General features: G+C 34.5%; 1 protein-coding gene across 5 annotated transcripts in view; it reads left to right on the top strand.

Annotated features, from left to right (window-relative positions):
* The window catches only part of LOC149070417 (uncharacterized), a 117,672-nt gene that overhangs the window by 15,760 nt on the left and 75,559 nt on the right, over nucleotides 1-26,353 (top strand). For 2 of the 5 annotated variants that reach the window (XM_089250146.1, XM_089250145.1), the window contains exons 3-11: nucleotides 3,411-3,710; nucleotides 4,892-4,990; nucleotides 8,722-8,808; nucleotides 9,298-9,390; nucleotides 9,597-9,698; nucleotides 11,619-11,699; nucleotides 14,055-14,133; nucleotides 20,571-20,872; nucleotides 23,159-23,345. In XM_089250146.1, the coding sequence (XP_089106272.1) occupies nucleotides 3,411-3,710; nucleotides 4,892-4,990; nucleotides 8,722-8,808; nucleotides 9,298-9,390; nucleotides 9,597-9,698; nucleotides 11,619-11,699; nucleotides 14,055-14,133; nucleotides 20,571-20,872; nucleotides 23,159-23,345 (1,330 nt within the window). Of the gene's footprint in view, nucleotides 1-1,605; nucleotides 1,719-3,410; nucleotides 3,711-4,891; nucleotides 4,991-8,721; nucleotides 8,809-9,297; nucleotides 9,391-9,596; nucleotides 9,699-11,618; nucleotides 11,700-14,054; nucleotides 14,134-20,570; nucleotides 20,873-23,158; nucleotides 23,346-26,353 lie in introns of those variants that run through there. The other 3 variants (XM_089250147.1, XM_089250149.1, XM_089250148.1) reach the window with 2 other exon arrangements.

Genomic DNA, 26,353 nt, shown 5'->3' with positions numbered 1-26,353 from the left:
GAAGAGGCATAAACAATATTTACAATGCTCAACAAAGAGCTTGAAATGGAAGTGCAATTTGCATTTGTCAAAAATGATTACACTGGCATTGAACAGTAAAATGTGAACAAATCCCTTTAAAAAATGATGGACAATGCAGTAAAACAGGTTCACCTTGCCTTATTTACATCGGATCTTGTAATCTACACATTTTGCACTGTGCTTTTGAAAGTGGTCTCGCAGGAGCGTCATTCTTAAAAAACGTACGTCTTCAAAATATGATGTGCCTTGTCGAAGAGAGTTGACAAGCTCTGCACTTTGGAAGACTCCAAAAAAAAAGAATAAAATATATATTAGGAGAGACAGCAAAGAATTATCTGTGGTTGCTAATACGCTGTTTTGGCCAAAAATTTGTTTTGTAACCAAGTCATTTATCATTTTGCTTTGGCTTGAGTCAGTCTTATAGGAAACTGAAACAGTGCTATGAAAAAAAAAGTTAATTCAAAATTACTTTTTTTTTTTTTGTAAATTAAAATTTTTTTTTTTTGCAATTTTTTTTTTTTTCAGGGATCTTTTCCCATTATGCTATGATTATGTTGTCTAAGGGGGTTACCCTCCCCCATCCTACTTTTTAGTCCTGCGTTTTCCTACTTTTTCTCATTTTTTGAATTGGAGCCCTGACTATGTCATGTCTGCAAAGAGGGAAAAATCCCTCCAATTTTACTTTTATTAATGAAAATTCCCTTTACTCTTTGTTGAAAATCACTTTTATAATTACTTTTGTGTGGAATTTTGATGTGCACGAAAACCTCTCGAATTCTCATTCTCTAAAGTTGGCAGCAATTTTGAACTTTTTAAATTAATGGAAAAAAAATCTGCACCAGGGGGTTTGGCAAATTGAAAAAAAAAATAATATAGGTACCAGTCAAATTTCCTAGGAGCCAAGCATATTTTTCCCCGAAGAAAAATGGCAAAAATAATTTTTTTAGCCTTTTTTTTGTATGCTGTTGACTTTTTCATTAGGTAGAAATACATAAATTCTGAAATTTTCACATTTTCTTCAGACTCAAATTTAGTCATCACACATATAAAATATTAGGAGCCAGCACCAATTTTTTAGTTGCCATAAATGCTTGGCGGCTGAGGTTTGTCAAACTCTATGCTGTGATAAACATTTGCAAACCACACTTTTTTTTACAAAAGTGTGAAGTGCATTGGAAAATTTTGTTTGTTAATTTTTAAAATGTCATCAACTTTTTTGTCCACCCTGTACATCAATTAATCCATTAACAAAAAACAAATCACTGTTATCAATTTCATATTGTGTGGGAAATGTTAGTTTTTTTTCTTTTTCCTTTCTTTCCTGATAAAAATGAAATTGATGTTTTTCATTTTATCAAAATTGAGAAACCACGAGTTCTCTAAATTTTACTAATTGGGTATCGATTTCAGTAGAATTTTGCTATCCTGCTCTTAATTGGTACAGAAAGCATTAGGAGGAGGAGGAGCTGTGAAAGTAGCTCAAGTTCATTCATTCTCAATTGCTCTGAGCAGAATTTGTTTGTTTCTGCACTTTTGGGTGTCTGGAGGGAAAAGTGGGTCTGAAATAAAAATAGCGTTGGACCAGTGCCAATAACGGCTTTCATACCTTGTGGATGCATCACCACATTGAGTTGTCAAGAAGTTCAGCCATCTTCATGGATCTGTTAGCAAAAATGTTTAATTTGTGTCATTAATAGGTATATTTTTTGCATGTTAATTAGATGACTTGTAATTAATTTATGAATCTCGTTTATATTTCAATGTTTTTTAATTTTCTTTTTCGTTATTTCCAGTGTTTAGATCATATGAATCAGAGTAAAACCATTAAACCATGATTTTTTTTTTTTTTCAATTGAAAAAATCAGATTTTTTTTATTGAAATTAACTAACTGCTTATTTATTAAAACAAATCTTGTTAATCATTAAACATGGATATTTTTATCTGTACAGCATCTAACTGCTTTCTCCTAATTGCTCAAATTTAATTAAGAATTAATGATTGAACTGCAAACGAATTACAAGCAAAAAATACAAACACCAAAAATCTGTGTTTATGTAACGTGAAAGGTCATTGAGCCCAAATTAACTTCATGGATTAACATTTTTTTCTTAGAAAAAATTGCTTTTATTCATGAGCCTCCCCTCCCATTGAAGTGAATGAATGGTGGCTACTCAGTATCACACATATCTCAATGCACTCGATGTACAATCAAAGGGCCATTCAGCATCAACTAAATAAAGCAAATTCTATATATATTGACAAGATTGTTTCTTGCGCAATTAATGGATGTGTTTTCGACTTGCATGATTTTGCTTGATAGTTTACACAGATTTAATGAGTTTAAAAAAAAAAAAAAGCTAGAAAACTCAAAATTAAAAAAAAAAAATGTCAATCCCACGATCTTTATGTTGGTGCAACATCTATTATTATTTTGAATCAGCTATTAGAGCATGAAATTCAAGGCTTTATACAAAAATAATTCCTTTGTTTTTTAATCAGTGGGGACCTTAGTGCCACATTTTAATGCATTGAAAATACTTAGTTTGGTTAGGCTAAGTTCAACAACCTATATTTTTCCGTAATTTTTTCCATGCACAAAATTTAGAAATGGAGCAGTTTTCTTTTCTTCACTCTATTTAGGGATTAAGTTCAATTCAGTATTTACCCCCAAAGATTTTCTATACGTCTGTTAAGCACAAACTTTACCACATATCAGTAACATGCACACCATACCAGGTTACTTTTACTTCAATATCATTGAAGTTATGTGAAGAAAAACAAAATTTAAATTTTGTGATTTAAATCCTTTTTTTTTAATTTTTTTTTTTTTTTTTTAAATCAAGTGATTAAAATCGTGATTTGTTCTTGCGAAGGTTTTCTATCTTACCTTGGTACCATCATGTGTTTATTTATTCCAGACACTCTCGAAGAGGATGATCAATAGGCCCTTCATGACTGGCTTTTTTATGTGCGCTTTTCATCGCATTAATTTCCTAATCTCTCTTTCATCTCCTGTCAAAGTCAACCAGTGCTTGAATCAATTCCTTGACCATGCTGTAGTAGGGGTGCCAAATCAGGGGTGGGGGAAAAAATTATTGTGCTCGCTGTGAATGTATTGGACAGAATAATTTCCATAAGAAACTGAAAGTAATTTTTGATGCATTGCATCTAGCTGGGAGTGCAACTAGATAAACAATAAATATGTGTCAGTTTATATGAAGAAATGGAAGAATACAAAGTCCAGGATCAAAGTTTAATTACTAAATTACCAGTTTTTCACAGTATTATTTATGACGTATACAGATCTGTTAGTTTTCTAGATCATTTTTATAAATTTTATTCAAAAATATATGTTTTCATGTTTGTTTTTTCTTATTACACTTTCTAGGAGTTAAACAGTCGGTCCAAACCTGCTAAGAAACAGAGGAATAAAGAAAAGTCAAGAAGTTTATCATCTGCCGAAAATATCTCAAGCAATCAGGCTCATGGTAGTCCTAGGGATAATACCCTTGATGGATTTTTTAAATCGCTCATGAATCGACCCGCTAAGCCACCTAAGCAGAATATCAAGACTCCAGTGAATCAACAGTGTCCTGTTTTCTCATTCCAAGACGCTTCTGGATCCAGGGGACCCATGGATAACGAAAACATGCCAACTTCTAAAGATGCATACTGCAAAAAGCAAGTGGTAAGGATTTATAATTTATTGGTATGTAATCAACATCACTTTTTTGCTGGAATCTGTAGTGTTATTTGCACATTCCCAGTTTATTTTTTTATGCATCCCATATCTTCAGATAGCAACAATGACAGCTGAAATGAAACAATTTCTTCACAAGCAGTTAATTTATCTTTAACAGGTTATTTTTTACACTTTGTTATCTTTAAGCTCATTTGCACATTGACTTACATATTCTTTAGAAAAATTCCTTGAAATATTTTCTGAACAAGAAAACTTTCCATAGCGGTGTATAGTTCTAGATAGTCACTATGATACGCTTCGATAGTTCCCTACTGGAATTGTTGACAATGCTTGTCACTCGACAAAGAAGCAATTTTTTACTTGAGTTGTCCCAACATTTAAGTGCATGATGCAATTTACTGAAATCTTCTGGTAAGAAATCATTGTTATAGTAACATGCAGCAGCAAACATGAAGTTACACAACATAAATATTTCCCCCGATTGAAGTTGTCTTATCGTGCATCATGACATCGCAATAATTATCACATCTTAGACAAGTCACAGATCTTGGTATATCCAAGTCATGTCCCTGCAATAAGCTTTGAAACTAATATTAATGATTACAATTTAAAAACAACATGAACCAGCCAGCAACGGTTAACATGTCAAAACACTATTATTCAAAGAACTACTTCATTTTAGATAAAGAACTGGATTTCAAGTGAAAAAAACATTGACTAAACATACTATTTATGCAAGAGTGAACTGGTTTTGTTTCCGGCCAACAGACTGTTCAAGATCTTTGAATGGGATGTATATATGTCGTGACAGAAACTTGTAAATTAGCATACAGTCACAGTGGTTCAAATTAAAATCAATATCTCAAGGTTGTAACATTCCAACAAAATCAACTGATTGTCAGCATTCGTTGACATTTAAATATAGGACTAAACTAAAGGGTATTTTTTTCTCAAAAAATAGTGACTATAAATGAGTAACTCTGACCTTCAGGTGTGTGGGGCCACATTATAAATTCTAGTCTAACATACATGCGCCTTCTTCCCCCAATGTTGAAAGATATTTGAACTTAGTTTTTTTTAATGTTTTTGTAGACATCAGCATGTGAATGCAGACATATATATATATTGTAATCAATATCAGTTATTTCTGCATTTTATGTATACAGCCTGACACTGCAATTATTACTGAAAGACTATCCCATTTGAAAGATTGTATCTCACAGCTAAACTCAGTTCTTTCACACTTAGAGCAATCGGATGAACCAGTAAGTAGAAGTTCAAATTTTTTTTTTTAAATAGTTTTCGTTACATAAATAAAACTATGGTTTGCTTATCTTCAAACAACTGCTTACATCTTATGGTACATATTTAGAGTCTTTACGTTACTGTGTTTTGGTACTGCATCAAAACATCGCCGCCAAAGATTTAAAAGAATCTTAAATTCATCTTGAAACTATTTTCCCTTGGTATAATTAGTCTGATTATTAAAAAAATATCAGAATTTCTTTGTGCAGATTATGTACCACTGTGTTTTATTTCCCAATTTTTTCCGGGATGTCGAAATAGAAATGAATATTCTTTTAATTAATTCGTGAAAAATAGTTGTTTGAAGATTTATAAATGTCGTTTTGATGCAAATAGGAAAAGTTACGTTTTTATATAGTGCAGATTTGAGTCGAGAAGGTATGTGTTCAGGGTTATCTAACACAAAGTGGTATCGACATTCTTTATCTTCTCTGTGACTTACCAACATAGGCAGAAACAGGAATGTGGCTGTGATTTTCTTTTTATTTGTAGATAATAGAACAGTTATTCCATGTGTAGTATGGTCCACAACAGTTCTTGGAGGTATACTCCACAGACATCCATATCAACTTGAGAATGTTCCATTTCTCCATATTTAGGATATCTTTATGGACCTGGAATGTTTATTTTATTATTATTATTATGAGTTGAAGTGATATCTTATAGAGTTTACAAAAGAGGTCAAATTGAATTACAGTCAGAGCCCGATTTAATGAAAACCGATTGAACGAATTCCTGTATTTAATTCTTTTTTTTTTTTCTGAAATCCTGGTAAAAATAGTGGTCAAGACCCCCATTTAATGAACAAAAAACCTCGATATAACAAATATTTTTTGAACTATCCAAAATTTTTTTTCTTATCACCCAAAACCACAATCGGGAGATTTGACTTCCCAGGAATTGAGCGTCAGCCCTTCTTTAGAGATAAACAAAAAAAGAGAAAGTAGGAATCTTTCTTTTTGAGTAAAGGAGACAATAAAGCCATTCAGAATGTGTGTAGGAAGGTTTCAGTGGCCAATCGGTGTACACCAATACCAGAAAACATTTTGCTGTGTGCATGTTTAGATTTCAGTAAAAAATAAAACTTCAAGTTGGTGCTCTGTCTTGACAAGTAAAGAATGAAAGGCCATCTGAAGAGAACGTATTTTTTGATTAGCAGGAAATAACATTTTCAACAGAATTTGATAAAAGTATTGAACATATCAAACAAACTTCTATCAAGCAATTTTTGTTTTTGACTTTAAAGTAAGTAGCCTTTAAAATTCGCTGTTTTGTGTGTGTTTATGCTCCTGATCAATTTGACCTCGATTTTACTAATAAAGTTGTCAATTTCTTCTGATTTTTGTTAAATATGGGTTGGACTGTACTAAGATTTTCTTCAAATTCACGCAAAAAAAATTACTGCACATAGAAGCATATGGTCTTAGAATGATCCAAGAATACGTTTTCAAGTTCATTGCTAGTACAGCTAGTATCAAAACTTACGGAAAAGACAGTTTAAAGTATATGTAATACAGTTTTTTAATGCTGTCACAGCCGAATTTAGGTCACTTCACTCACAATTTGAAGTATAGATGGCAGCACTGAAATATCAGACACAACACTAGCTACACACTCAGACTGTTAGGTGGACTCACTTTGTTCCAGACTCTGCCACAAAGCTGAGCTGGAAGAGATCTCGGCAACGGGATAAGTCCGATGGCAGAGACCCTGGCATTCATTCATTCAGCCAAGTTTAGGTTTACTTGTAAGCCAATAGTTAGCGTCTTGACATTCCCAGAGGAATGCTAGCTCATGATACACCTTCTGCATGAGCTGATAGATCAGTGTGCAAGCAGGGAGCTGCCATGACAAAAGAAAAGTAAAATTACATCCAGAATCCATTATTTTGGAACTAAATCACACCATTTGGCGACATTGACTATGGTTCATGGTATAATTTGTAAATACCTATTTCCATTCAGATTTTTAATATATTTTTTTATTTTTCATATGGCTATGTTTTAATGCAGAACATTTGTTTATTCAGATAATTGGATGATAGGAAATGCATAGATTGTAGAGCACAATTTTTGTTGCAGGAAGTTAAATATTCTCTTTTTTTAAATATTCCAATCTACTGTAATGCTGAAGAAGTTTACTACTATAGGATTCAATAAATATGTGTTATAATCTGTATTAAGATAAAAACAATTATTTATCAATGTAAATCAACATTTTTCCTTACACGAAATTCATCAGGAACCATTGCAGAAGTGGACTGATGGACAAAACATCTTCACTTCTGTATCAGGCTTGTGCGGGAAATGTGAGGATTACTGATATGAACTGTTCAACCTTTTGTTTATATCTTCAGTCCGTATTCTTAAAAATATTGATTTTATAGAATTTGATTCAGTGATTCCCCCAGAATTTGTGTATTAAGTGTGAAAGGTTAATATAAGATTGAAAACAAATAAGATTGTTGTACAAACACATCAAAATCATTTTTGCTTGATTGTGAAGTAGGTTATTGAGTGATACAAAACATCTTTTTTCTACAAGCACCATCACAAGTTACATACAGCAAATGTAATATATGTGTAGCTCATATACTTAAAATAATAATTATTAATAATAATCAGTTCTCTGCATTCTGTCAAATAGGTTACAAAATGCTGGAAAACCAGCCAGAGGCAAAATGTGCATGTATAACTGCTTGTCTTTTTTCTTACAAGGGCTTAGAGAAAGAATTTTTTTGGATTCAATTTCAGTAAAATTTCTTTGTATCCCCTTTTCCTTAAAATTTATTAATTTTCAACACTTTAGACATCTTTTTTTCGTATTTATTCAAGACGAGCTAGGTGCTAATTAAGCATATTTAGCATATATCCTGATTTTGTCTCTTCCTTGTAGCTCACACACACCATGTTTAAAGTGGTAGGAGCAAACTGCTTTCAACCAATGGTAATCCAACAAAAAAAGAATAGGCATAGATGTTTTTCATTTACTGTATGTTTTGTCTTTTATGTTCAAACTTCAAAATAACGTGTTTGAGGTTATCCTAATAAATCAAAGTCTTATACAAGTAAATAAGAGACAATAACAAGACAAGTAACAAAATGTATCAATTTGTTAAAAAATTCCCCTGAGGAATGTTTAAAAAGTTCATGTACAGTTGTGTAGTAGCAGCCGTTCTCAATATATTTTTAATACTGGTTGCTTTAAAGAACAAGTTTGGATTGCTTAATGGTGAATCTGTGTTCTTGTCTCCTTAAATTGGAAGATTTGAAAAATATGAGGTTTCCATCTAGAGAGAGCTTTCTTAGTCAAATGAAATATTTTTTCTCATAAGTTTATGATTTCTTATAAAGATTTGAGTAATCTTTTAGCTGTATTAATTATTATTATTTATGGAACATTAGGCTATTGGATTAAGTTTTTTCTTTTTAAAGAAAAGAGAGAAACTCAACTACTGGAGGAATGATCAGCTTCCATCACAAAAATTTCTTCAGTTTACCGATAAGAAATATTTTCAATGCTGGCTTACAAAACTAAATAATTGTATTAATTGTTTGTAAATATTTCATGATTACATGCAATTTGGTTATGATCGAGACAGGCAACCTATTCAAAATTCTCAATCGGTTTGTTGTAAATTATAATTATAGTACATGAGGCACTGTATGTGTGTGTATTTTCTCGCACATAGAGGCTTTTGGAACAGGTTGAGACTATGAGAAGTATTCGTGAAGACCTACTGGAAAAGCAGGCCTTGATGCAAAGTATTAGTGTTAAGGTATGAGTCCAAATTTTGCCCTGCCTGATATCCCATGCCAAAGCAGAGTTAATCCTTGAAATCTTGAACTTGCCCTCAAACTAATTCATTTGCTTGTTGAAGTGTCAGTGTCTTGCATGGTTTTGCTGGAAGTTAATAATAATTTATATATTCACCACATATATCTCCAATTTTTGAATGTATTTGGTTGCAAAAATGTGCAGGAATTAGGGCAAAAAACAAGAACGGTCATTCACTTTTCTAGTTTTCGTTATCAATATTTTTCCCTTATTTTATTTTTTCTTGAGCGGAATATTGTCTTGGTATTCCCCTCATGAAATAAAAGTTATTTGTTATTGAAATATTGCATGGTGTGACTAATTAAAATGAACATTTTTGATCCGCATGAGAATAGGGATTTTAGATTCTTATCTTTCATTAATTTTGACCTTTGATTTTAAACTGGCTTTCACTTCATCATTGCCACTTGAGTCTTACTTATTCAAACAGGAATCTAAAGAAGAAAGGAGCAGATTAGAAGATATGCGAAATAAACTTTCACAAGATGAACGTGTCAATAAAGCTCTTCTACAGCAAATTTTGGTACATAAATAAGTATTTTACAAGTTCCCTGTTTAATAACTTTTTGTGGATGCATGTAAGGTTTACATATTTCCTTGTTCACAAGTAAATTTTCATTTTAGTCAGTTGATGTATTTTCCTTCTTTTCTGCAAGTCATTGCCAAGTTTTTGTAAGGTTATTTTATTTATTTATTTATCATATGCTCTTTTCTTTTTCATGAGTATAGAATGATACAGCATCTGGTTATGATGAAGAACGTGGAGATAGTGCCAGATCAAGTTTCTCTTCTAAGTTATCAGATGGGACCAAACCACGAGAAGTCAATGGCGTAAGTTTATAAATTTATTCATTCACACAAATAGCATTTACAGAGATGTAACAAGTTACAGTTTACATGTTTTATGGCAAGATACTTTTACTACAGTGTATTAAGAAAATGTGGGACCACTCAACTTTTTCTAGTTGTAAATTTCAAAATTGAACAAACATTCTTATTTGCAATATTGTAATATGTATCACATCTACAGTAGATCCTGCATATAACGTTCGTATTTAGAAGGTTTCCCGCTTGACGTGACTGATTTTCATGGCCCTAACCCTCACTAAAGTTGTAGTGAGGGTTAGGTAAGCTCCTGTTTAAAGTGTTTTCCATGGTAGTTTAAAGGGAAAAAAAAACATAGGCGTATCCACTGAACACAAAATATGATACAAGAAACTGAAAATAATTTTTTTATAAATTATTATAAGACTACTTACCTAAGAAACAACTTGTGCTGTCATTTTGCATGGTATCTTGTATCAAATACTTTATCTTTCATTGAAGAAACTAAATTCTCAAGTGTACTTGCTGGTAGATTATACACTCATTCATGGTTGCCTCTTCCATGGCAATCAATGCGGACAGGACTGCTAGCTGTTGACATAAACTTATGTAAAAACTACCTACAAATTTTCAGTAGGTTCTTGATTGAGACTTAGTCTCTCCCTGATCTATAATGTTGATTTTCTCTTGCTCAACAAGATGATTTTTAGAAAATATTTAAGACACTGCAAGAGCCATTGTCTTGTTAATATTTCTACCATGGCCCGCCTGAAAACAGATCAAATCATACCAACCAGTGTAAGGTGTTCATGTGAAATTCTTAATCATTTATTGAATGATTGCTGTTGAAATCGTACAATTATACCAAATATATGTACAGCAAAGCCTTTCCTTTGCATACACTTGCGAGACAGGAAAAGTTTTCCATAAAAAACAAGTTCATAGTTTGCTTAATCTTATTTTGTATACGTATCGTATAATTTAAGTTGTGTGAGTTATAATAGTATACTATTCTGTATTTTAAAATTATGAAATACAGTAGCTTCTCAATAATCTGGCCCATCCAGTACTCGAGCATTTTTTTAGGCAGGTTTTTTTAGCATAGAAAAGGAAAATATATCACTATGTCTGTGCACAGAAGTTTATATCATTTAAATGGCTTTTTTTAATTGGCCTCCAGTAGTCTGGCGATTTTGATAATTCGGCACACTCTGACCCGATATGTGCTAGATTGGTGAGAGTCAGCTTTAGTTTATAAATTTGTTTGTTGGCCAGATAAAACTCTGAAATGGGTCAGATTGAACTTTGTGCACCCATGCTTTTGTGCAACTTTACTTTAGAATTAGATCTCACACACATGATGGCTGTTTTTTATAAATCCGTTTTGGGTAAATGTAGAACATTCTATAACCATTCCACTGCAGATAATTTTTTTACTTTTATTACCAGACTCGTCCCATTCCCCATCCGAGCATTCCCGAAGGTCGGACATGCCTAGAAAATCCAGCCAACTTTTTTTTCCCCCATTGCAGATACAGCAGCCCTACTGTATATGGTTCCCAATTTCGAGGCGCAAATGTGAGCCTATCTCCCCATTAAAAAGTCTTGCCACAGAGAGCAACAGGCCTACAACGATAAATCATTCAATCATTACACTTCACTCATGGTTAGAAAAACTGGTGGCAGATGGCAGCACTACACATAACAAGCATTACACAAAAACAAACTTCACGTCAGGTTTCACTACACCTACACGCACATTCCCGCGTGTACCAATTCGTTAGTGGTTCCGCAGAGGAATATGGATGAGGTACATGCGTGGTTTAGTAGTAGCGCTACTGTATACATTTATTTTTTCAATCGCATGACTTTAATAAATGAAAAATTAATGTCTGTGTATAAAACTATTGCTTTTAATGTTTCTAGCAACTGGTTCATTATACAGATGAAGACAAAGCAAATATACAAAATCATCTACTTGAAAAAATGAAAGCTTCTCAGGAAAAAGTAAGTTTTCAATAAAATTTATTACTCTATATTCTATGAACATGAATGGGTATATAAATAATTAGATCCTGGAAGTTTATGCACTAAGCATGGTCGAAATAGGCAGGCAAAAAACACACTTAAAATACCTAAAAAAAGGCACTAAAAAGACATAGTTTTTAGTCATATTTCCTTCCTTCCAAAAATTAAGATATTAAGGGAGTCCAAAAACTAGCTGAAAAATTAGTTGCACTTAATCTGTCTACCATTTTAATTATGGTTTATAGTAACTGCATTATTATCCAAGTTGAATTGAGGTCCCTCAGGTCAATTTCAGGGCCACCATTACCAGATGCGGGGCCAGAAGAGAAAATGATCAGTTGAGTGCCTTTGAGTTGTGAATAATTCTCGTTTATTTGATGTATTAATTGGAGCAAAAACTATCATTTTTATATTGATACATAGCTACCTTGTTCTATTGTTGTGAAGAAAAATTTACTTTTTTTATATTCTCTCATACGTACGCGAGACTCCTCCAAGAGCGGGGCCCTGTGTGACCACATTTGTCTCATGCCCCTGAAGGCGACTCTGGTCAATTTAATCAAATGCTAAAACAAATAGATATGGTTATTTGCAGTGCATTTATGGTGTAAAAAAATCAAAACAACGGGGGGGGGGGGCCCAGAGCCCTATCCTGTCTTACCTCACCTTGTGTGAGTCATGATCTCTTGGGACAATAATCGGTCAACTATACACATATAATGCGTGGGCGAGACATGTAACATGAAGCGTGATGTGGAGCAACAAATTTCTAATTTTCCTCTGCTTTTCTAAAAGTGGCCTTTGTTCATCTAAAACAAAATTATTCATGTCTAACATCATCCAGTCAAAGCAAAGTTAATGCATGGCAACACCAAGTTCCCTATTTCTCAGATCATGTATTCTCGTTTAAATGGGACTGGAAAGACTGGGGAGGAGACTTTCTGATGATGACTGATACTGAGAGTAAAGTACTGAGTAAGTACTGAGAGTACTGGAAAATTTTCAAAAAACATTTCTTTTGCTCTCAATGCTCAAAATATCCAAGTTTACATATTATAGCCTCTGAAATGCACCAATAAACTTAAAACTAAAAATAGGCATTTATGGCAGTAAAAGTTCATAAAGGCATTTTTGCAGAAAAAGTTCATAAAGGCATTTTTTTCAGAAAAAGTTCATAAAGCCATTTTTTCAGAAAAAGTTCATAAAGGTATTTTTTCAGAAAAACTTGAAAATAGGCATTTATGGCATTTTGTCTGAACTTCCGGACTCTATAAATAATGATTATGCAATCATGCCATGTTATTTCTGTTAATTAATAGTATGTGTATAAAATTTCAAGTGACGTATTATTATGCCTGTGCAATACTTGTATTTCATGTTGTCTTCGAGTCTTATAAGGTCCCCCATATAATAAACTACAAATGAAACTATTTGAATTATTGCATTACTGCTGCTAGCTGTAAACCAAATGCTTTACATGGTGTGCAATTTTTTTTTCACACCATGGGAAGAAAGCTGTTTGTCTTATCGCGCAGGGAAATGGCTTAGCAGCCAATAGTCCTGGATAATAATTGAAGATTAAGTGGACAGACTTTAGGGCTTAAAAGGGCAGACTTTTCCTTTTTGTACAAGTTGTTACAGACATAAACATCGGTCATGGTGGAAAGACTGACATCGCTCATGTGAAATGAAAAAAATGTCAAGCAAGTGTCACAAAAAGTCAGTGTTCTTCAAAAATTTATGCTTTTTTTTCCTTTATCTTCCGATGATTTTGGGGTCATTTGCGCAGAATGTTTGTTCACATAGTTTCTGATTGAACATAATATTTATTTATTTTTTTAGATCACCATTTTGAAGTTTTGGCCTCCAATTTCACTTGTTTTTTGCATAGGGATTTTATTCCCAAGGGTTTAACTTCCATGTGTGGAAAATCCCTATTTTATTTAAAGAAATCCCTTTTGTATTTATTTATTAGGGAGTGGTTTTAGCATAAAATACTGGTCTGTGCGAAAATCTCCCTAATTTTCATTTTCAAAAGTTGGCAGCTGTGAAATAGTCATTTTGCATAATAAAATTACATAAATAATGACAGAAGAGTTAAAAACTTCACTGTTTTTGTCACTTTATTTTGTCTCAAAATATTTTAGAAGTAAACTGATGGATTTCATTGAAATGTTGAATTTTACTTTCTGTGTTTTCTGCTGTGTTTAAAAAAGTTGGTGTTTTGCTGTTTGGTTGAATCTTTCATCAGTAGTTTCTCAGTTTGTATGTGAAATTAGTTCGAGCATTATTTGAAATGATCAAAAGATAGGTAAAATATTTTTTTTTTTTCAGTTGGCTGCTCTAAGACAGCAAAAGTCAGTTTTGATTTCAATGCATAAAACAGCAGAAGATCGATTAGCAGCGTATCAAGGTAAGTTGAATGTGCAGACCTGCCAACTCTCCAGATTTAAGCCGGAAACCAGATTTTTTGCCCTTTGGCTCTCAATTTGTTGAAAATTTCTCTGGATTTTAGCAGAAAATCAGATTTGGAAGAAAAATTTTTTTTCAATTTCATTTAGATCAGAATTTTTTTAGATTTTCCCTGAGCTTTCAGAATGCCATGGCATCAATGACTTCGTATGCCCAAATTATCCATCACTAATTGCATCCAAGATTATTATATTCTGCTCAAGGGTTATTCAGGACCTACCTAGGGAGGAAAAGGGGTCACTTTTTCTCAATTGACTAAAAGAAACACTTTTTTTGATTGGGTCCGCGGGGAGGGGGTCCCAGGCTAAACTCTGGATTCCAAAAAGTTGGTACATCTGATCATATTTAATATAATAGAGTTCTAGAATAAATATTTTATACCCATGAGTATTTCAAACATGCAAAAGTGCATATTTTACTATAATAAGTTTCACATTGGCATTTTGCTAATTTGAGAACAAAAAATGTCCTGTAATCTAACATGAATAAATTTTATTCTTCCTTTCATGAAATCTTGAGAAATTTGAGGAAAGTGTTTGTGATTTTCAGAGAAAATGTTGCATCCATGCAGTCTGTTACCTTATAAAAATATACGTGTATTTTGCTAATTTTACATTTAATTCTTCTTTATCTGACTTGTACTCCATGGATTATGTATGAGAAATTACAGTATGCTTGCAGGATTTTTGCGTTTCAAAGTTGGCAGGTCTGAATGTGCTTTCACTGTGATTGGTTTAATCCAGTTGTTCTCAAAATTGTTTTACCTATGCCTTTCTTGCCCAATTCATGGTGGTCTGCCGGCAGACTTGATAAAGTTATTCACCTGTTGTAAGTGATATTAGTAATATCCATATGGGTTCAAATAAAATTATACCTTCATAGTTAGGTTCACCGTACATCATTGAAGAGAATGCAGAAAATTGTTATCTTAGATACAGGCAGCAAAAACAGACATTATATCAAGCGGTAGTTATATCAAATGGAAAAATATAGGATAGCTATTATATTAAACAAGGCCATAACTAGGATTTTTGTTGCCCGGGGCCAGCATTATTTTGCCCCTCCCCCACCACAACTTTAAAATTTGATAATTTTGTAACGTGTTCTTTGTTCTCATATAAAACTGTCACCTGGGGGCAATTGCTCCCCTAATTCCGACCCTGTATTAAAGTATATACGATTTATTGTTCGGGTCATAACGGAATGGTTGCTGTCACATGGTCATTATCATCAGCATCAATTGTTATATCGATAGAATTACCGAGATATGCACATTTCTAGCTCAAGCTTGAAATGTTTTCTCTTCATTAAACAATGATTAAAAAAGCAGTATTTACTACATTTGTAACAGGCAAGCTGTTAACAAGGATGTACAGCAATACTTTTATTCACGAGACACGTGAGATGTAAGTTGTATCGAGAGAAGAAGACATTCTCGAGAGTTCGATTTGAACCTTCATCACGAAGGGTTGTATGTTTCGCAGGTTAATGCAGAATAAAGGAATGCTTCATGTTCGTCGCTTCGTATACACCTCACCAATCGTCACATTGGCGCCCAACGTTTAAAATAGACGGGTGAGTGTTTTTAGCTAAGCGGACATCCTAATTAGGTACCAAGTGAGTGAAAATGGCATACTTGGCGAAATATCGAAAAGACGAACTCCGTCGCCTTGCCGAAGAGATGGGCGAACCTACCGAACCCGAGATGAAAGTGATAGAGCTGAAGAAGCTGATTACGTCCAGTAAAGAATACGATGAGGTCTTCGCAAAAGGATTGCTACAGACCCTCGTAGAAGAGAGAATTCGACAAGAAGAAGCAGAAGAAAGAATTCAACGAGAAGAAACAGAGGAGAGGATTCGACGGGAAGATGCCGAGGAGAGGATTCGACAGGAAGATGCCGAAGAGAAAGAAAGAATTCGACGAGAAGAAACAGAGGAGAGGATTCGACGGGAAGATGCCGAAGAGAGGAACCGGCGAGCAGAAATGCAGTTCGAACTCGAGAGACTGAGGATAGAAGCGGAGAAGTGCCAAGCTTCCGTTCGACCGGCTGTGACAAATCGGGACTTTCAAGTGTCGGTTCCGCGTTTTGAATCATCAGATGACATTTCACTGTTCCTGGTCCTGTTCGAACGACACATGGGATTACACCAGATTCCGGAAGAATTGTGGATTACGTATCTCATCAATAGCTTACCGAAGGAGGTGGCTAGGATCTGTGCCAGGGAGCCTGACGAGAAGTTCAAGGACTATCGGTATCTCAAGGAACTGCTGTTAAAGCGATTTAAGCTACATGCGGACAGATTTCGACAGCTTTTTGTAGAGCATCGGAAGAACTCGGAGAGTTCACGGCGTGATTTTTATTTTGAGTTGAAAACGTATCTTGAAGGGTGGTTAACAGAAGTTAAGGTCACAACATTTGAGGACTTGATTAATCTAGTCATAGCTGATCAGATGAAGAAGAAGTGCCCTCCACAAATGAAAGAACATTTCATCGATGTATGGGCCATGTTGATCTCCCCATCGGAACTAGCGGAGAAACTCGACGCGTATGAAGATGCCAGGAGTACTTTCCCAAAGAAATTCAACCAGCAGTACGATGTCGAGGGTCGTCGAAAGCAAACACCAAGGAAATATCCATGGACGTCATCAAAACCAGTGATTCGTGCAGATGAACAGACACTTCCCATGATCAGCCTGGATGAACAGTGACCTCTAAGCTGCTATGGATGTGGATATCCGGGGGTAATTAGAGCGCAGTGTCCGACCTGTAATCCCGAAATGACAGCGACAACCGCTCAGTTTGGTCAGTTGGAACTGAATCTATGCTCTTTTGTAACAAAACCCGTAGCATTGTTAAAAATTCATGTAAATGGCAAAGTGGGAACTGCCTGTGCCGACAGCGGTGCTACGCACTGTATCGCAAGTGATACTCTGCATCGTATTTTGAAAGAGCAAAACGCCAAATTCCATCAGGAAACTATCGAATCGAGATACGTCTTGCAAACGGACAGCAATCAACGGTGAATGTGTGGACCACAACGGTATTGGTCAACATCCAATGGAAGCGACTAAGGACGAAATTTATAGTTCTTCCTGGAATCGTCTGTAACAGAACTCTTTTGGGAATCGACTTTCTAGAGAAAGCTGGTATCGTGTTGGATCTCAAGTGAAGGCAATGGTTCTTCAGGGAAAATACTCAGAAGCGATTCCACTTTGTGAACGAGTCTACGATTAAAACTGTTCAACATGTAGTAGAGCATGTTAACTTGAATTCTTGCCAACTACGACAAGTTGAAGGAGAGCAACGGAAACAAGTGCTGAACAGGTCGTGGAAAAAGAATGAAAATTTTTTCAGTCCAGGGGGAGGAGACACTCCCGAAGGCGAAGTTCACCATGGTGATATGGCATCGGAACCTCAGCGGTGGGATCGGTCTAGACGTCTCAGGAACCAAACAGGTCGCGTCCGTGACTATCCACGTCATGTTTCTGGCTATCCACGTCCTGCTGTTCATAGCGAAATCCACCGATCCGCAAGAAGCTTTCATCACCAATCGGTGCAAAGGCAACCACGAGTTACTCCGACAGGCAGGCAAGTACTAGACTTACGTTTCCGCAGGAACGAACGAGTCGAACTTTCCGGTGCCAGGCGACGCAGTCCAGGATCACCAGGATATTATCACATACTGCATCGTTGTAAAATGCCAAGCCAAACAATAACGTCTAGCAATAGCTTCCATGAGTCAAGGACCCAAACAAGTATAAGCAGTGCTAGAGAAGGGAACGATAAATGCAGGGGGAGCGGCATTAAATATTCTGATCAAAACCCTAACGCGCGTCGATCAGAAGGTCGCAGCCATGCCCAAAGAAGTCGTGAAAACAGGTTGACTTCCATGCAAAGCCTTACAAGAGTTTCTGTGAAGCAGAAAGTGGAACAAAAACGGGATGAACGCAAAGGTTATGTTGACAACGGTTCCAAACCAAGTTCTCGAAGGAAGAACTGGTCGACAAAGTCCACGCCACAACGAGATGGACCGTACCCTGTGCTAGCCCAGAGATCGCCTACGAGGTACATAGTCGCTGATCCGGCCAAATCGGGTGTCTCTGTCAGCGTATATCGTACTTCTGCTCTCACACCATGTGCGAAACCGGATGCTGTATCCGTAGTTCCATCACGAAAGAAGGGACGACCACTCAAAGTTGGAACTAACAAGAACACTGAACAACCTCCCACAACGCCTATTGCTGGTTCCTTGCCGGGACGTCCGCGAAACCAGAGGGGGAGTATGTAACAGGCAAGCTGTTAACAAGGATGTACAGCAATACTTTTATTCACGAGACACGTGAGATGTAAGTTGTATCGAGAGAAGAAGACATTCTCGAGAGTTCGATTTTAACCTTCATCACGAAGGGTTGTATGTTTCGCAGGTTAATGCAGAATAAAGGAATGCTTCATGTTCGTCGCTTCGTATACACCTCACCAATCGTCACACATTCCATTTCCTTGGTTTAACTGAAAAACCATGTGTGTAGTCCCCCCCCCCCTACAATATTAGAAGCTACTGGGAATGTAAACTAATTCATGTATTTCAGTTATGTTTATGTATTCAGTTGATTATGTGATGTATAATAATTTATTACAAGTTCTTTACTTATAGCTTAAGATCCTGTTGAAACCTGTATAAGTTTTAATAGATTGATTTATTCCGTGTAATAAGTTATTGCCATTGTGAAGTGGTAAAAATGTAAATACAGTCATCCTTTAGTATTCCCTGGATTTACCTCAAATATGGAAAATATGCAAATAAGGCAAACCACAAACTTCTTGTTTTTTAGGCATCTTGTTTATATCTGCCTTGTGAGGAATATGTAGAAGGGTGCAGTGATTCTCTGCATTGTTTTCTGTAAGAATATTATAATGACTATTTCATTTCAGTTTGTAGAGTATAGTAACAAGATTTTGTCTACCAATTTCTCTACATGTGAAAAATGTACCATAGATAGGTCTATGCCATGGAAACAAACCATTGCTGATTTAAACTTACAAAGCCCTTGAGCAATGTTGCTTGTAATGAGCTTGTCTTCCACTCAATCTTGATCATCTTCATGGAGTATCGTTTTGGTTTCAGGAGCAGGCAACTTGAATAATACCTCATCGGTCTATTTCTATATTGTTATTAATTCATTCTACAATTTATCAAAGCACTCTCTGGCTTCCAGAATGAAACATCATTTAAACCAATCCAGGAAAAGTATTTTCTCAGTTCAAGCTTTTCTATTGTTCATACAAAATATTGGGAGAAATAACTTATATTATTTTTCTTAAGGGGCCATTCAAGTATTACGTAAGCAGATTTTTAGCCATTTTTGACAACCCCCCCCCCCCCCGGTCATCAAAAGTCAGCAAATCCGAAACACCCCCTCGATGCTGATGTAATACTTGAATGACCCCTAAACGCAGATTTAATAATGACGGTTAACAGAAACATTTACAAATGCACTGGATAAAATCTTTAGGAGAGGTTTATGAAATGTTTATTTAACTCATACAATTTATATTTTGTTCTGATACGAGAATTAGCACTGCAGAAGTGTTTTCGAGAAAGCTGGGAAAAAGACACTGAACTGTATATTACTGTAATTCTATAACTTAATGACAGATTTAAAAGAAGCCCTACCTTTTTTTTTTATCATTGTGTATTCTTCATAGAAATATTTTCAAATTCTTTATCATTAGTGCTGCATTTAATTGGATGTTTTGAAGTTTACAGTATATAAGCTGCAAGTTTGCATAAGTAACACCCAGAAAAACTACTAGAGAAAGAAAATATTTTCGATGGTAGCACTGCAGCTCTGTATTCGCAGCACGTAAGTGTGAGAAGACAGATACAATCTCATCATTGAAACTTCTATCCCTTGGGCTTCTTTTTCTTTACTCCTCACTACTTATATAATTTTCATATATTGTCTATCTGTTTTTATCTTGGTTACACTGTCTGCTACAGATGCAAACAAGACACATTTATTAAAAATACCTTCGAATCTATTTCGGGGGGCAAAGCACAGATACAGAAGCCTTTGAGAAGACTGTTTATCAAAATTGCTCTGTTGTTGCAGTTACTCAAAAATAGTTCCTCGGTAAGAATGAAAAACAACCATAAGAATGAGAAATTTTTAGAAAAGATAGGAAAAAAACAGTTGAATTATTTCAGCAGCTTTATTGTAGGAAATCACAATAAAATTTAAATTATGTTTAGTGAAAATAATTTTATGAGAGGGGGGAAAAACAAAATGTATAATGCATGTAGGCATGCCTCTAAATATGCTTTTTTCTATATATATATATATTTAATTTTTTTTTTTTCTCCTTTCATGTACAGCTGAATTAGCCATCAACAATGTTGAAATCTCTCAAGATCCTGCGTGGCAGTGCCAATCACCTGAAACCATATTGTATCCGCCGGAGGGTGGTGCTGTAAATGGGGATGTATCTTGGGATAAAGATTATGCCAATTCTCAGGTGCAATGGCTTCAACATAATTCACAGAAACCATGTAAAAATGGTCACAAGAAATTTCAGGATGCAGCAAGAAACAAACCTCCTGATCTCTCCAAGCTTTCAATCAATCTTGATCACATAAAGCGGCGTGTTGAAATGCTTCAGCAGTTCAATGAGGCAAATGTAATTTCACTTTTTCTTTTCTTCTTCAATTATGTATGTTACCATTCAAGTCTGAAGTCTAGCATCTTCTCGAACTGGCCAGCCACCTCGCTTATTGCCCAGATTTCAAACACTACTACTTAATTGTATGCGCCAGGGTTGTTTGGTTTAAAACAAGTGGTTTATTTTAAAAAATCACATGAAAGTGGCCAAAATACAATTTCTTCTCTGTCCCCCCCCCCCCCCCCCCCCCGAAAATATCATATTCGTTCATTATTAGCCAAAATGCTTAATTCTTACATTTTCCATTCTTGGGGTATATTCTGATGGTATATATTTAAATGGTATGTGGTTTTTTCAAAACAAATCTCATGAAAGTGGCCTAAATAAAAATGTTTTCCATATTATTTATCCGAGTTGTTTAAAGTTATATACAGTACCAAAATTTCTCATTCTTACCACATTTTCTAACTTAGGGCTACATTCTGATGCTCTGTCTTGACAAATTCATGAATGAGAATTGCATCACACATATGTGGTGGTGTATTATCTCACAGGCTTTTTTTTTCCTTTCGCAAAGAAGCAGCAACAGTAGTGTGACTTCACCATCATGCTAGGGCAGGTGGTATAATCCAAAAAGACACCAGCTACCCCTAGAGGACAAAAACCAGTGTACTAGTAATTACATTTACCTCAGACATTTTCATATTCTTTCCATAAGAAGCCGAAACAATACGGTAAGCCACCAGGCTTAATATTGATTTTTTTTTTCTTCATATTTTCAGCATTGCCTCCAATTAAGGTTCTGCTGTACAGTAGTAAGGGATTTATAAAAAATAATGCCCCAAAATGTTATGTGCAGTGGTCGGATTGCAAACTTTGGTGAATTGAAAGCACAATCTACAGTATTACCATGGCATACTCTAATCTGTTGTTGAACATGCATTTTCGCGTTTCCACTTCACAGCCAGAACACGGAAAGCATATGTAACATTTCTAGAATAAGTTAGTTATTTGTTCAATTACTTCATTTTTGTGATGTTTCCCAGAATTATGAAATTGTGCAATGCTAATTAAGTTATTATTTTTCCCTGACTGGCTATCATTTCCATTCTGCGAGCAAATTTCCCACATGTTGGATGAGCAGTGTCATTAATTTTACATTTCTAAGTATTTTTTCCACATTTGCTATACAAAATTCCATTGCTTCAGAAACATTCATGCAAATTTTCAAGCCATTGTGATCAGTGGTTTTTATTTTACTGTGTTTTGAAATCAGAACTTTAGTTATAATTACCCTGTATGTCATGAATCATTGCTAATTAAATTGCATTAATTATGCTTCATTAAGAAAATTGTATTTGCCTAGTTTTATCATAGTTAGCAAAATAGTGTCTTAATTAAACATATGGAAAGAAATTTGAGAAAACATCTTTATTATAGGGTTAATAATATTAAGAATTTTCAAATACAAAATAATTCCTTGAGTTAAGCTATAAAGTAATTAAAATGAAAAATTCAGTTTTTATTAAAATGGAAGTTATATTTATAGATTGATTGTGGAATTGTGTTGAATACATTAATAAGCATTTTATTTTAATTTATTATCAGACGTTTGTATGATTTTCCAGAAATTTCGTTTTTAATTTAAATGCTGTTAAAACCAAAAAACTGTTTTTTTCCAACCTTGGTACATGCACCTTGTGCACATTCCTCTGCCGAATTTATCATGAATCGGTACATGCAGAAGACTCAGAACATGGAACTATAATGCATAAAATCATGTAATATTGTTTTAGATTAAAAGAGAAAGACTTTTTTTTTTCAAAAGTAAAAAAAAAAAAAACATTGTGAAGAATGTGATTATTTGGCTCATACTACTAAGATTTTGAATCATGTTCTGAAGGTTATTTTTAAAGTGATGTGAACATTTATGCATAAAATTAACACTCATTGCTGCATACTTCATGGGGCACAAATTTTTGCCTGCACAAACAGAAATTCACACTAAACAAATCACATATCTCAAAAACATGAAGATATTGCCGTAATTTACCTTATTGTATATGCTAATATTTTACGAATCCAAGGTGCTAGATCACCATTGATGACTGAAAAATTGGCATTGGTGTCTAAATTTTTTTATGTACTTATTATTCACTTGTCTGTTAATGACTAAGCCCTGATTATTCCACCCAATGTTTTATTATTATTCATGATTTCTTGTATATAAGAGCACCAAATGTCAGTTTTGTTTGTGAAATTTGTGTTATTGCCATCACTGTATCATTACATGATACCTCATAGCTTGAACAACCAGACAGTCCAGTTGAGGGAGTTCTGGATGAGGATGAAAAAATTGGCAAGTCGATTGCAGCTGTTGAATGGCAAAGAAAAAAACTGAAAAATGCTCTCGTTGAACTTATGGAAAAGAAAAAAGCTAATGATGAGCTGATGAAAGAGCTTTCGATGATAAAAGAAGCAGCTAATGTTGGTTGGTACCATTGCACATCATCTTGATGTTTATTCTACTTTATAGTTTTGTTATAACCAGTGATAATCATTAATTATACATTTTTTTTTTAATTCACTCGCCCATGCAAAAATTGTGCTAGTATAATAAGATTTTTACAAAAAGTAAAATCTATTCACAGAATTTATTTTATGGCATATTAGTATAAATCTGTATGCCAGAGGTAAAGTTAGTCATGTCACAAAAGGAAAATTTTACAGGGGAACCATTTAGAGAGATTTTTTTCAAGTATATATTTTTATGGAGCTCGCTTGTTTTATAAATTGAATATCTATTAATTATTGAAATAAGGACTTCATGTCATATACCTGTGTGCAGTGTATCAAATGTACTGCAAATCAATAGCATTGTCCCAATATTGACGAAAATTGACATGGTGTCCTTTGCCTCCGGCATACAGATATATATACACATGGTGAATTTCACCAGATCTGACAAACAAAAGGAGAGGAATAGGTGAGCTGAAGTGGAACATAAAATATCATAGTGACTATGCTCCATCTCTTACGATTGAGTTATGGTGGATAATCCAAAGAAAATGCATCAGATTTGAAAAATTTAAATTTTTAACTTCCTGAAGACTTACACTCAAACTAAGCACATGTTTTGAAAGAGCAGAAAATATCCCAAAAAGGTGGTATCATTTCCATCAGAATATTTGGATTTAATAGCGAGCTATGGGTGCTGAAAGATTGGTGAAGTGCAAAAAGTTAATTAGTGCCAAAATCTGTTACCGCCAATTCCGCAATTACCCTTCTGGCTGCAATTGGTCAGATTTACCAAAAACTTGTGTATTTCACAAGCTTTTGAAAGAGCCTACAATTGACCATTTTTGTGTTGTAGTTCAAGAAGATTTTTTTCAGCAATACATCATTGGAATTCGCATCCATTGAAGTTGGGCGCAGATCTATGTGTGATCACCCCCCCCCCCCAAGCGAAATGTGATTCATTAAACTCGTGAAATTTTCATAACTTCTGCATGATAATATTGCATTCAATTAATCCATTGAAAATTACCTGTATCAAAGTATTTTGATAAAACAACGAATTCAAGGAAGCTTCAACTACAAAACCTGTAAAACCGGGACATTTTTCAAGAATGTTGGGACGAAGAAAAAAACAAAAATGGGACTGTCCTGGAAAATGGAGACAAAATGCAGGACATATGCTGCACTATTCACAGACTGACTGTTTTTAGCAGTTTGTAAAATTACCTGTTGCAACAGCTAGCTCTAGATCCGCCCATTATTCAAGTAGACATTCGAAATTAACACTTACAAATTCTAGTGTCAATTCGATTTTGCACTTCACCAATCTCTCAGCACTTGAAATCCAGATGTTCTGATTGAATCAATGTCTCCTTATAGGTTTCTGCAAAATCAAGTTTTTGCCAAAATCTGTAACAGCCAATTCTGAATGCCTACTTAGATGAACAATGATTTCAGTGATGTATTGCAAACAAAAGACTAAATTTCTCCTGAAATAGAACACAGACTCATGGAATGGACAAGTTTTTGTAAATTTGACTGATTGTAGCTAGAAAGGCATTTACAGAATTGGTGGTCACACACAGATTTTGACGATTGATTCGATTTTGAACTTTGGCAACCTTTCACTGCTTGTAGCTTGCCATTGAATCCATATATTCTAATGTAAAGGGTTTTCACCTTATAGTATTTTTTCTGTTTTTTCTAAGTATGTGCTTGGTTTGCATGTAAATCTTTCAGGAACTTCACAAACTTTGGTTTTTCAGATTTGACACGTTTTCCTTCTCTCCACCATAATTCGAGAACTTTTAAAAATAGGGCAGATTTTCTAGGATGGTTTATGTTTCAGTTGAGCTCATCTATCACACCCTTTCATTTGGCAGATTAGGTGAAATTCACTAATATTTAATAACTGTAATTTAATAATTAAATATTATGTTTCAATGAAGACTCGATTTTTCTTTTAACAAGTGGTGAAAACACCACATAATTACACTACTGTATTCATGAACAAGACAAACCATCTCAAAGTATAATAATCAATTTGATACTGAAATTAAAATTTTCACTCTGATGATTAGGTCATTGCATATAAAAGTTGTTGGTTCAGATATTACTGAACTGTAATTGTTTGTGATATTTTGTTATCACGGGAGCTGTAACTTCCAATCTTCATAGCAGTAAACCTCATCATTTCATGAACTTTTATTCTTAGTAGACACTCGCGAAGTTGTACTCGTTATCTCTTATTATTCTTGTGAAATAAATATTTTTGTTTGTGTGAACTTTCATATTTTTATAAATTAACCTTCAGAAACATGTGCTCGGATCATATCAAAATGCCGGCCATTTTTCACTTGTAGGAGAAAAAAACACTGAACTCAGAGATGCTGAAGAAAAACTCAACTTATCACAATATTGCTGTAGAAAAATGACACATCAAACATCTTCATGCATTAATTGCCTTTTATGCACTTTTAAAGCATAACATTGATCCTCCTGCAAAGTAATGCTGTCACTCATTTTTGTACATTAAAACATTCGTGACACTTTGTTTTGCAAACAGTCATGCAAATATAATGTTACAAGTATCTCACATAAAAACCATCAAAGTAATGGCTCAACAAATGAAATGTGTAAATGAACAGAAAGAATTCTCAGTGCCTGCAGGTTTGTAAAAGGAAAAAAAAACTTTCTTCAATTTCATACAAGTACTTTGAATGGATGGTAATCGATAAAAATTTAATTCGTACATGTGGATGTAAAATGTATCTAACCTCCATTTTAAAGTGATAGTGTTCAACTTTTCTACATTTTACACAAATGTAACACAGCAAACTCTTTTCTCTCACTGATTTGTCTGAACAAGATAAGAGGTGCATAAGTGAGATGAGATCGGCATATCAGTGAAAATAAAAAAATGCACTTAAAAATATGTCATGAAAATCAGCAGGTGCAAGTACATTAAAGTAAAATATAGGT

The sequence above is a fragment of the Pholcus phalangioides genome, unplaced genomic scaffold, assembly GCF_987345545.1.
Source record: "Pholcus phalangioides strain wild (caught in Gottingen) unplaced genomic scaffold, Ppha-v1.0 ptg000022l_1, whole genome shotgun sequence".
In the NCBI taxonomy this organism is placed as follows: Eukaryota; Metazoa; Arthropoda; class Arachnida; order Araneae; family Pholcidae; genus Pholcus; species Pholcus phalangioides.
The sequence above is the reverse complement of the archived record's forward strand: the minus strand, read 5'-3'. Positions and strand labels throughout refer to the sequence as shown.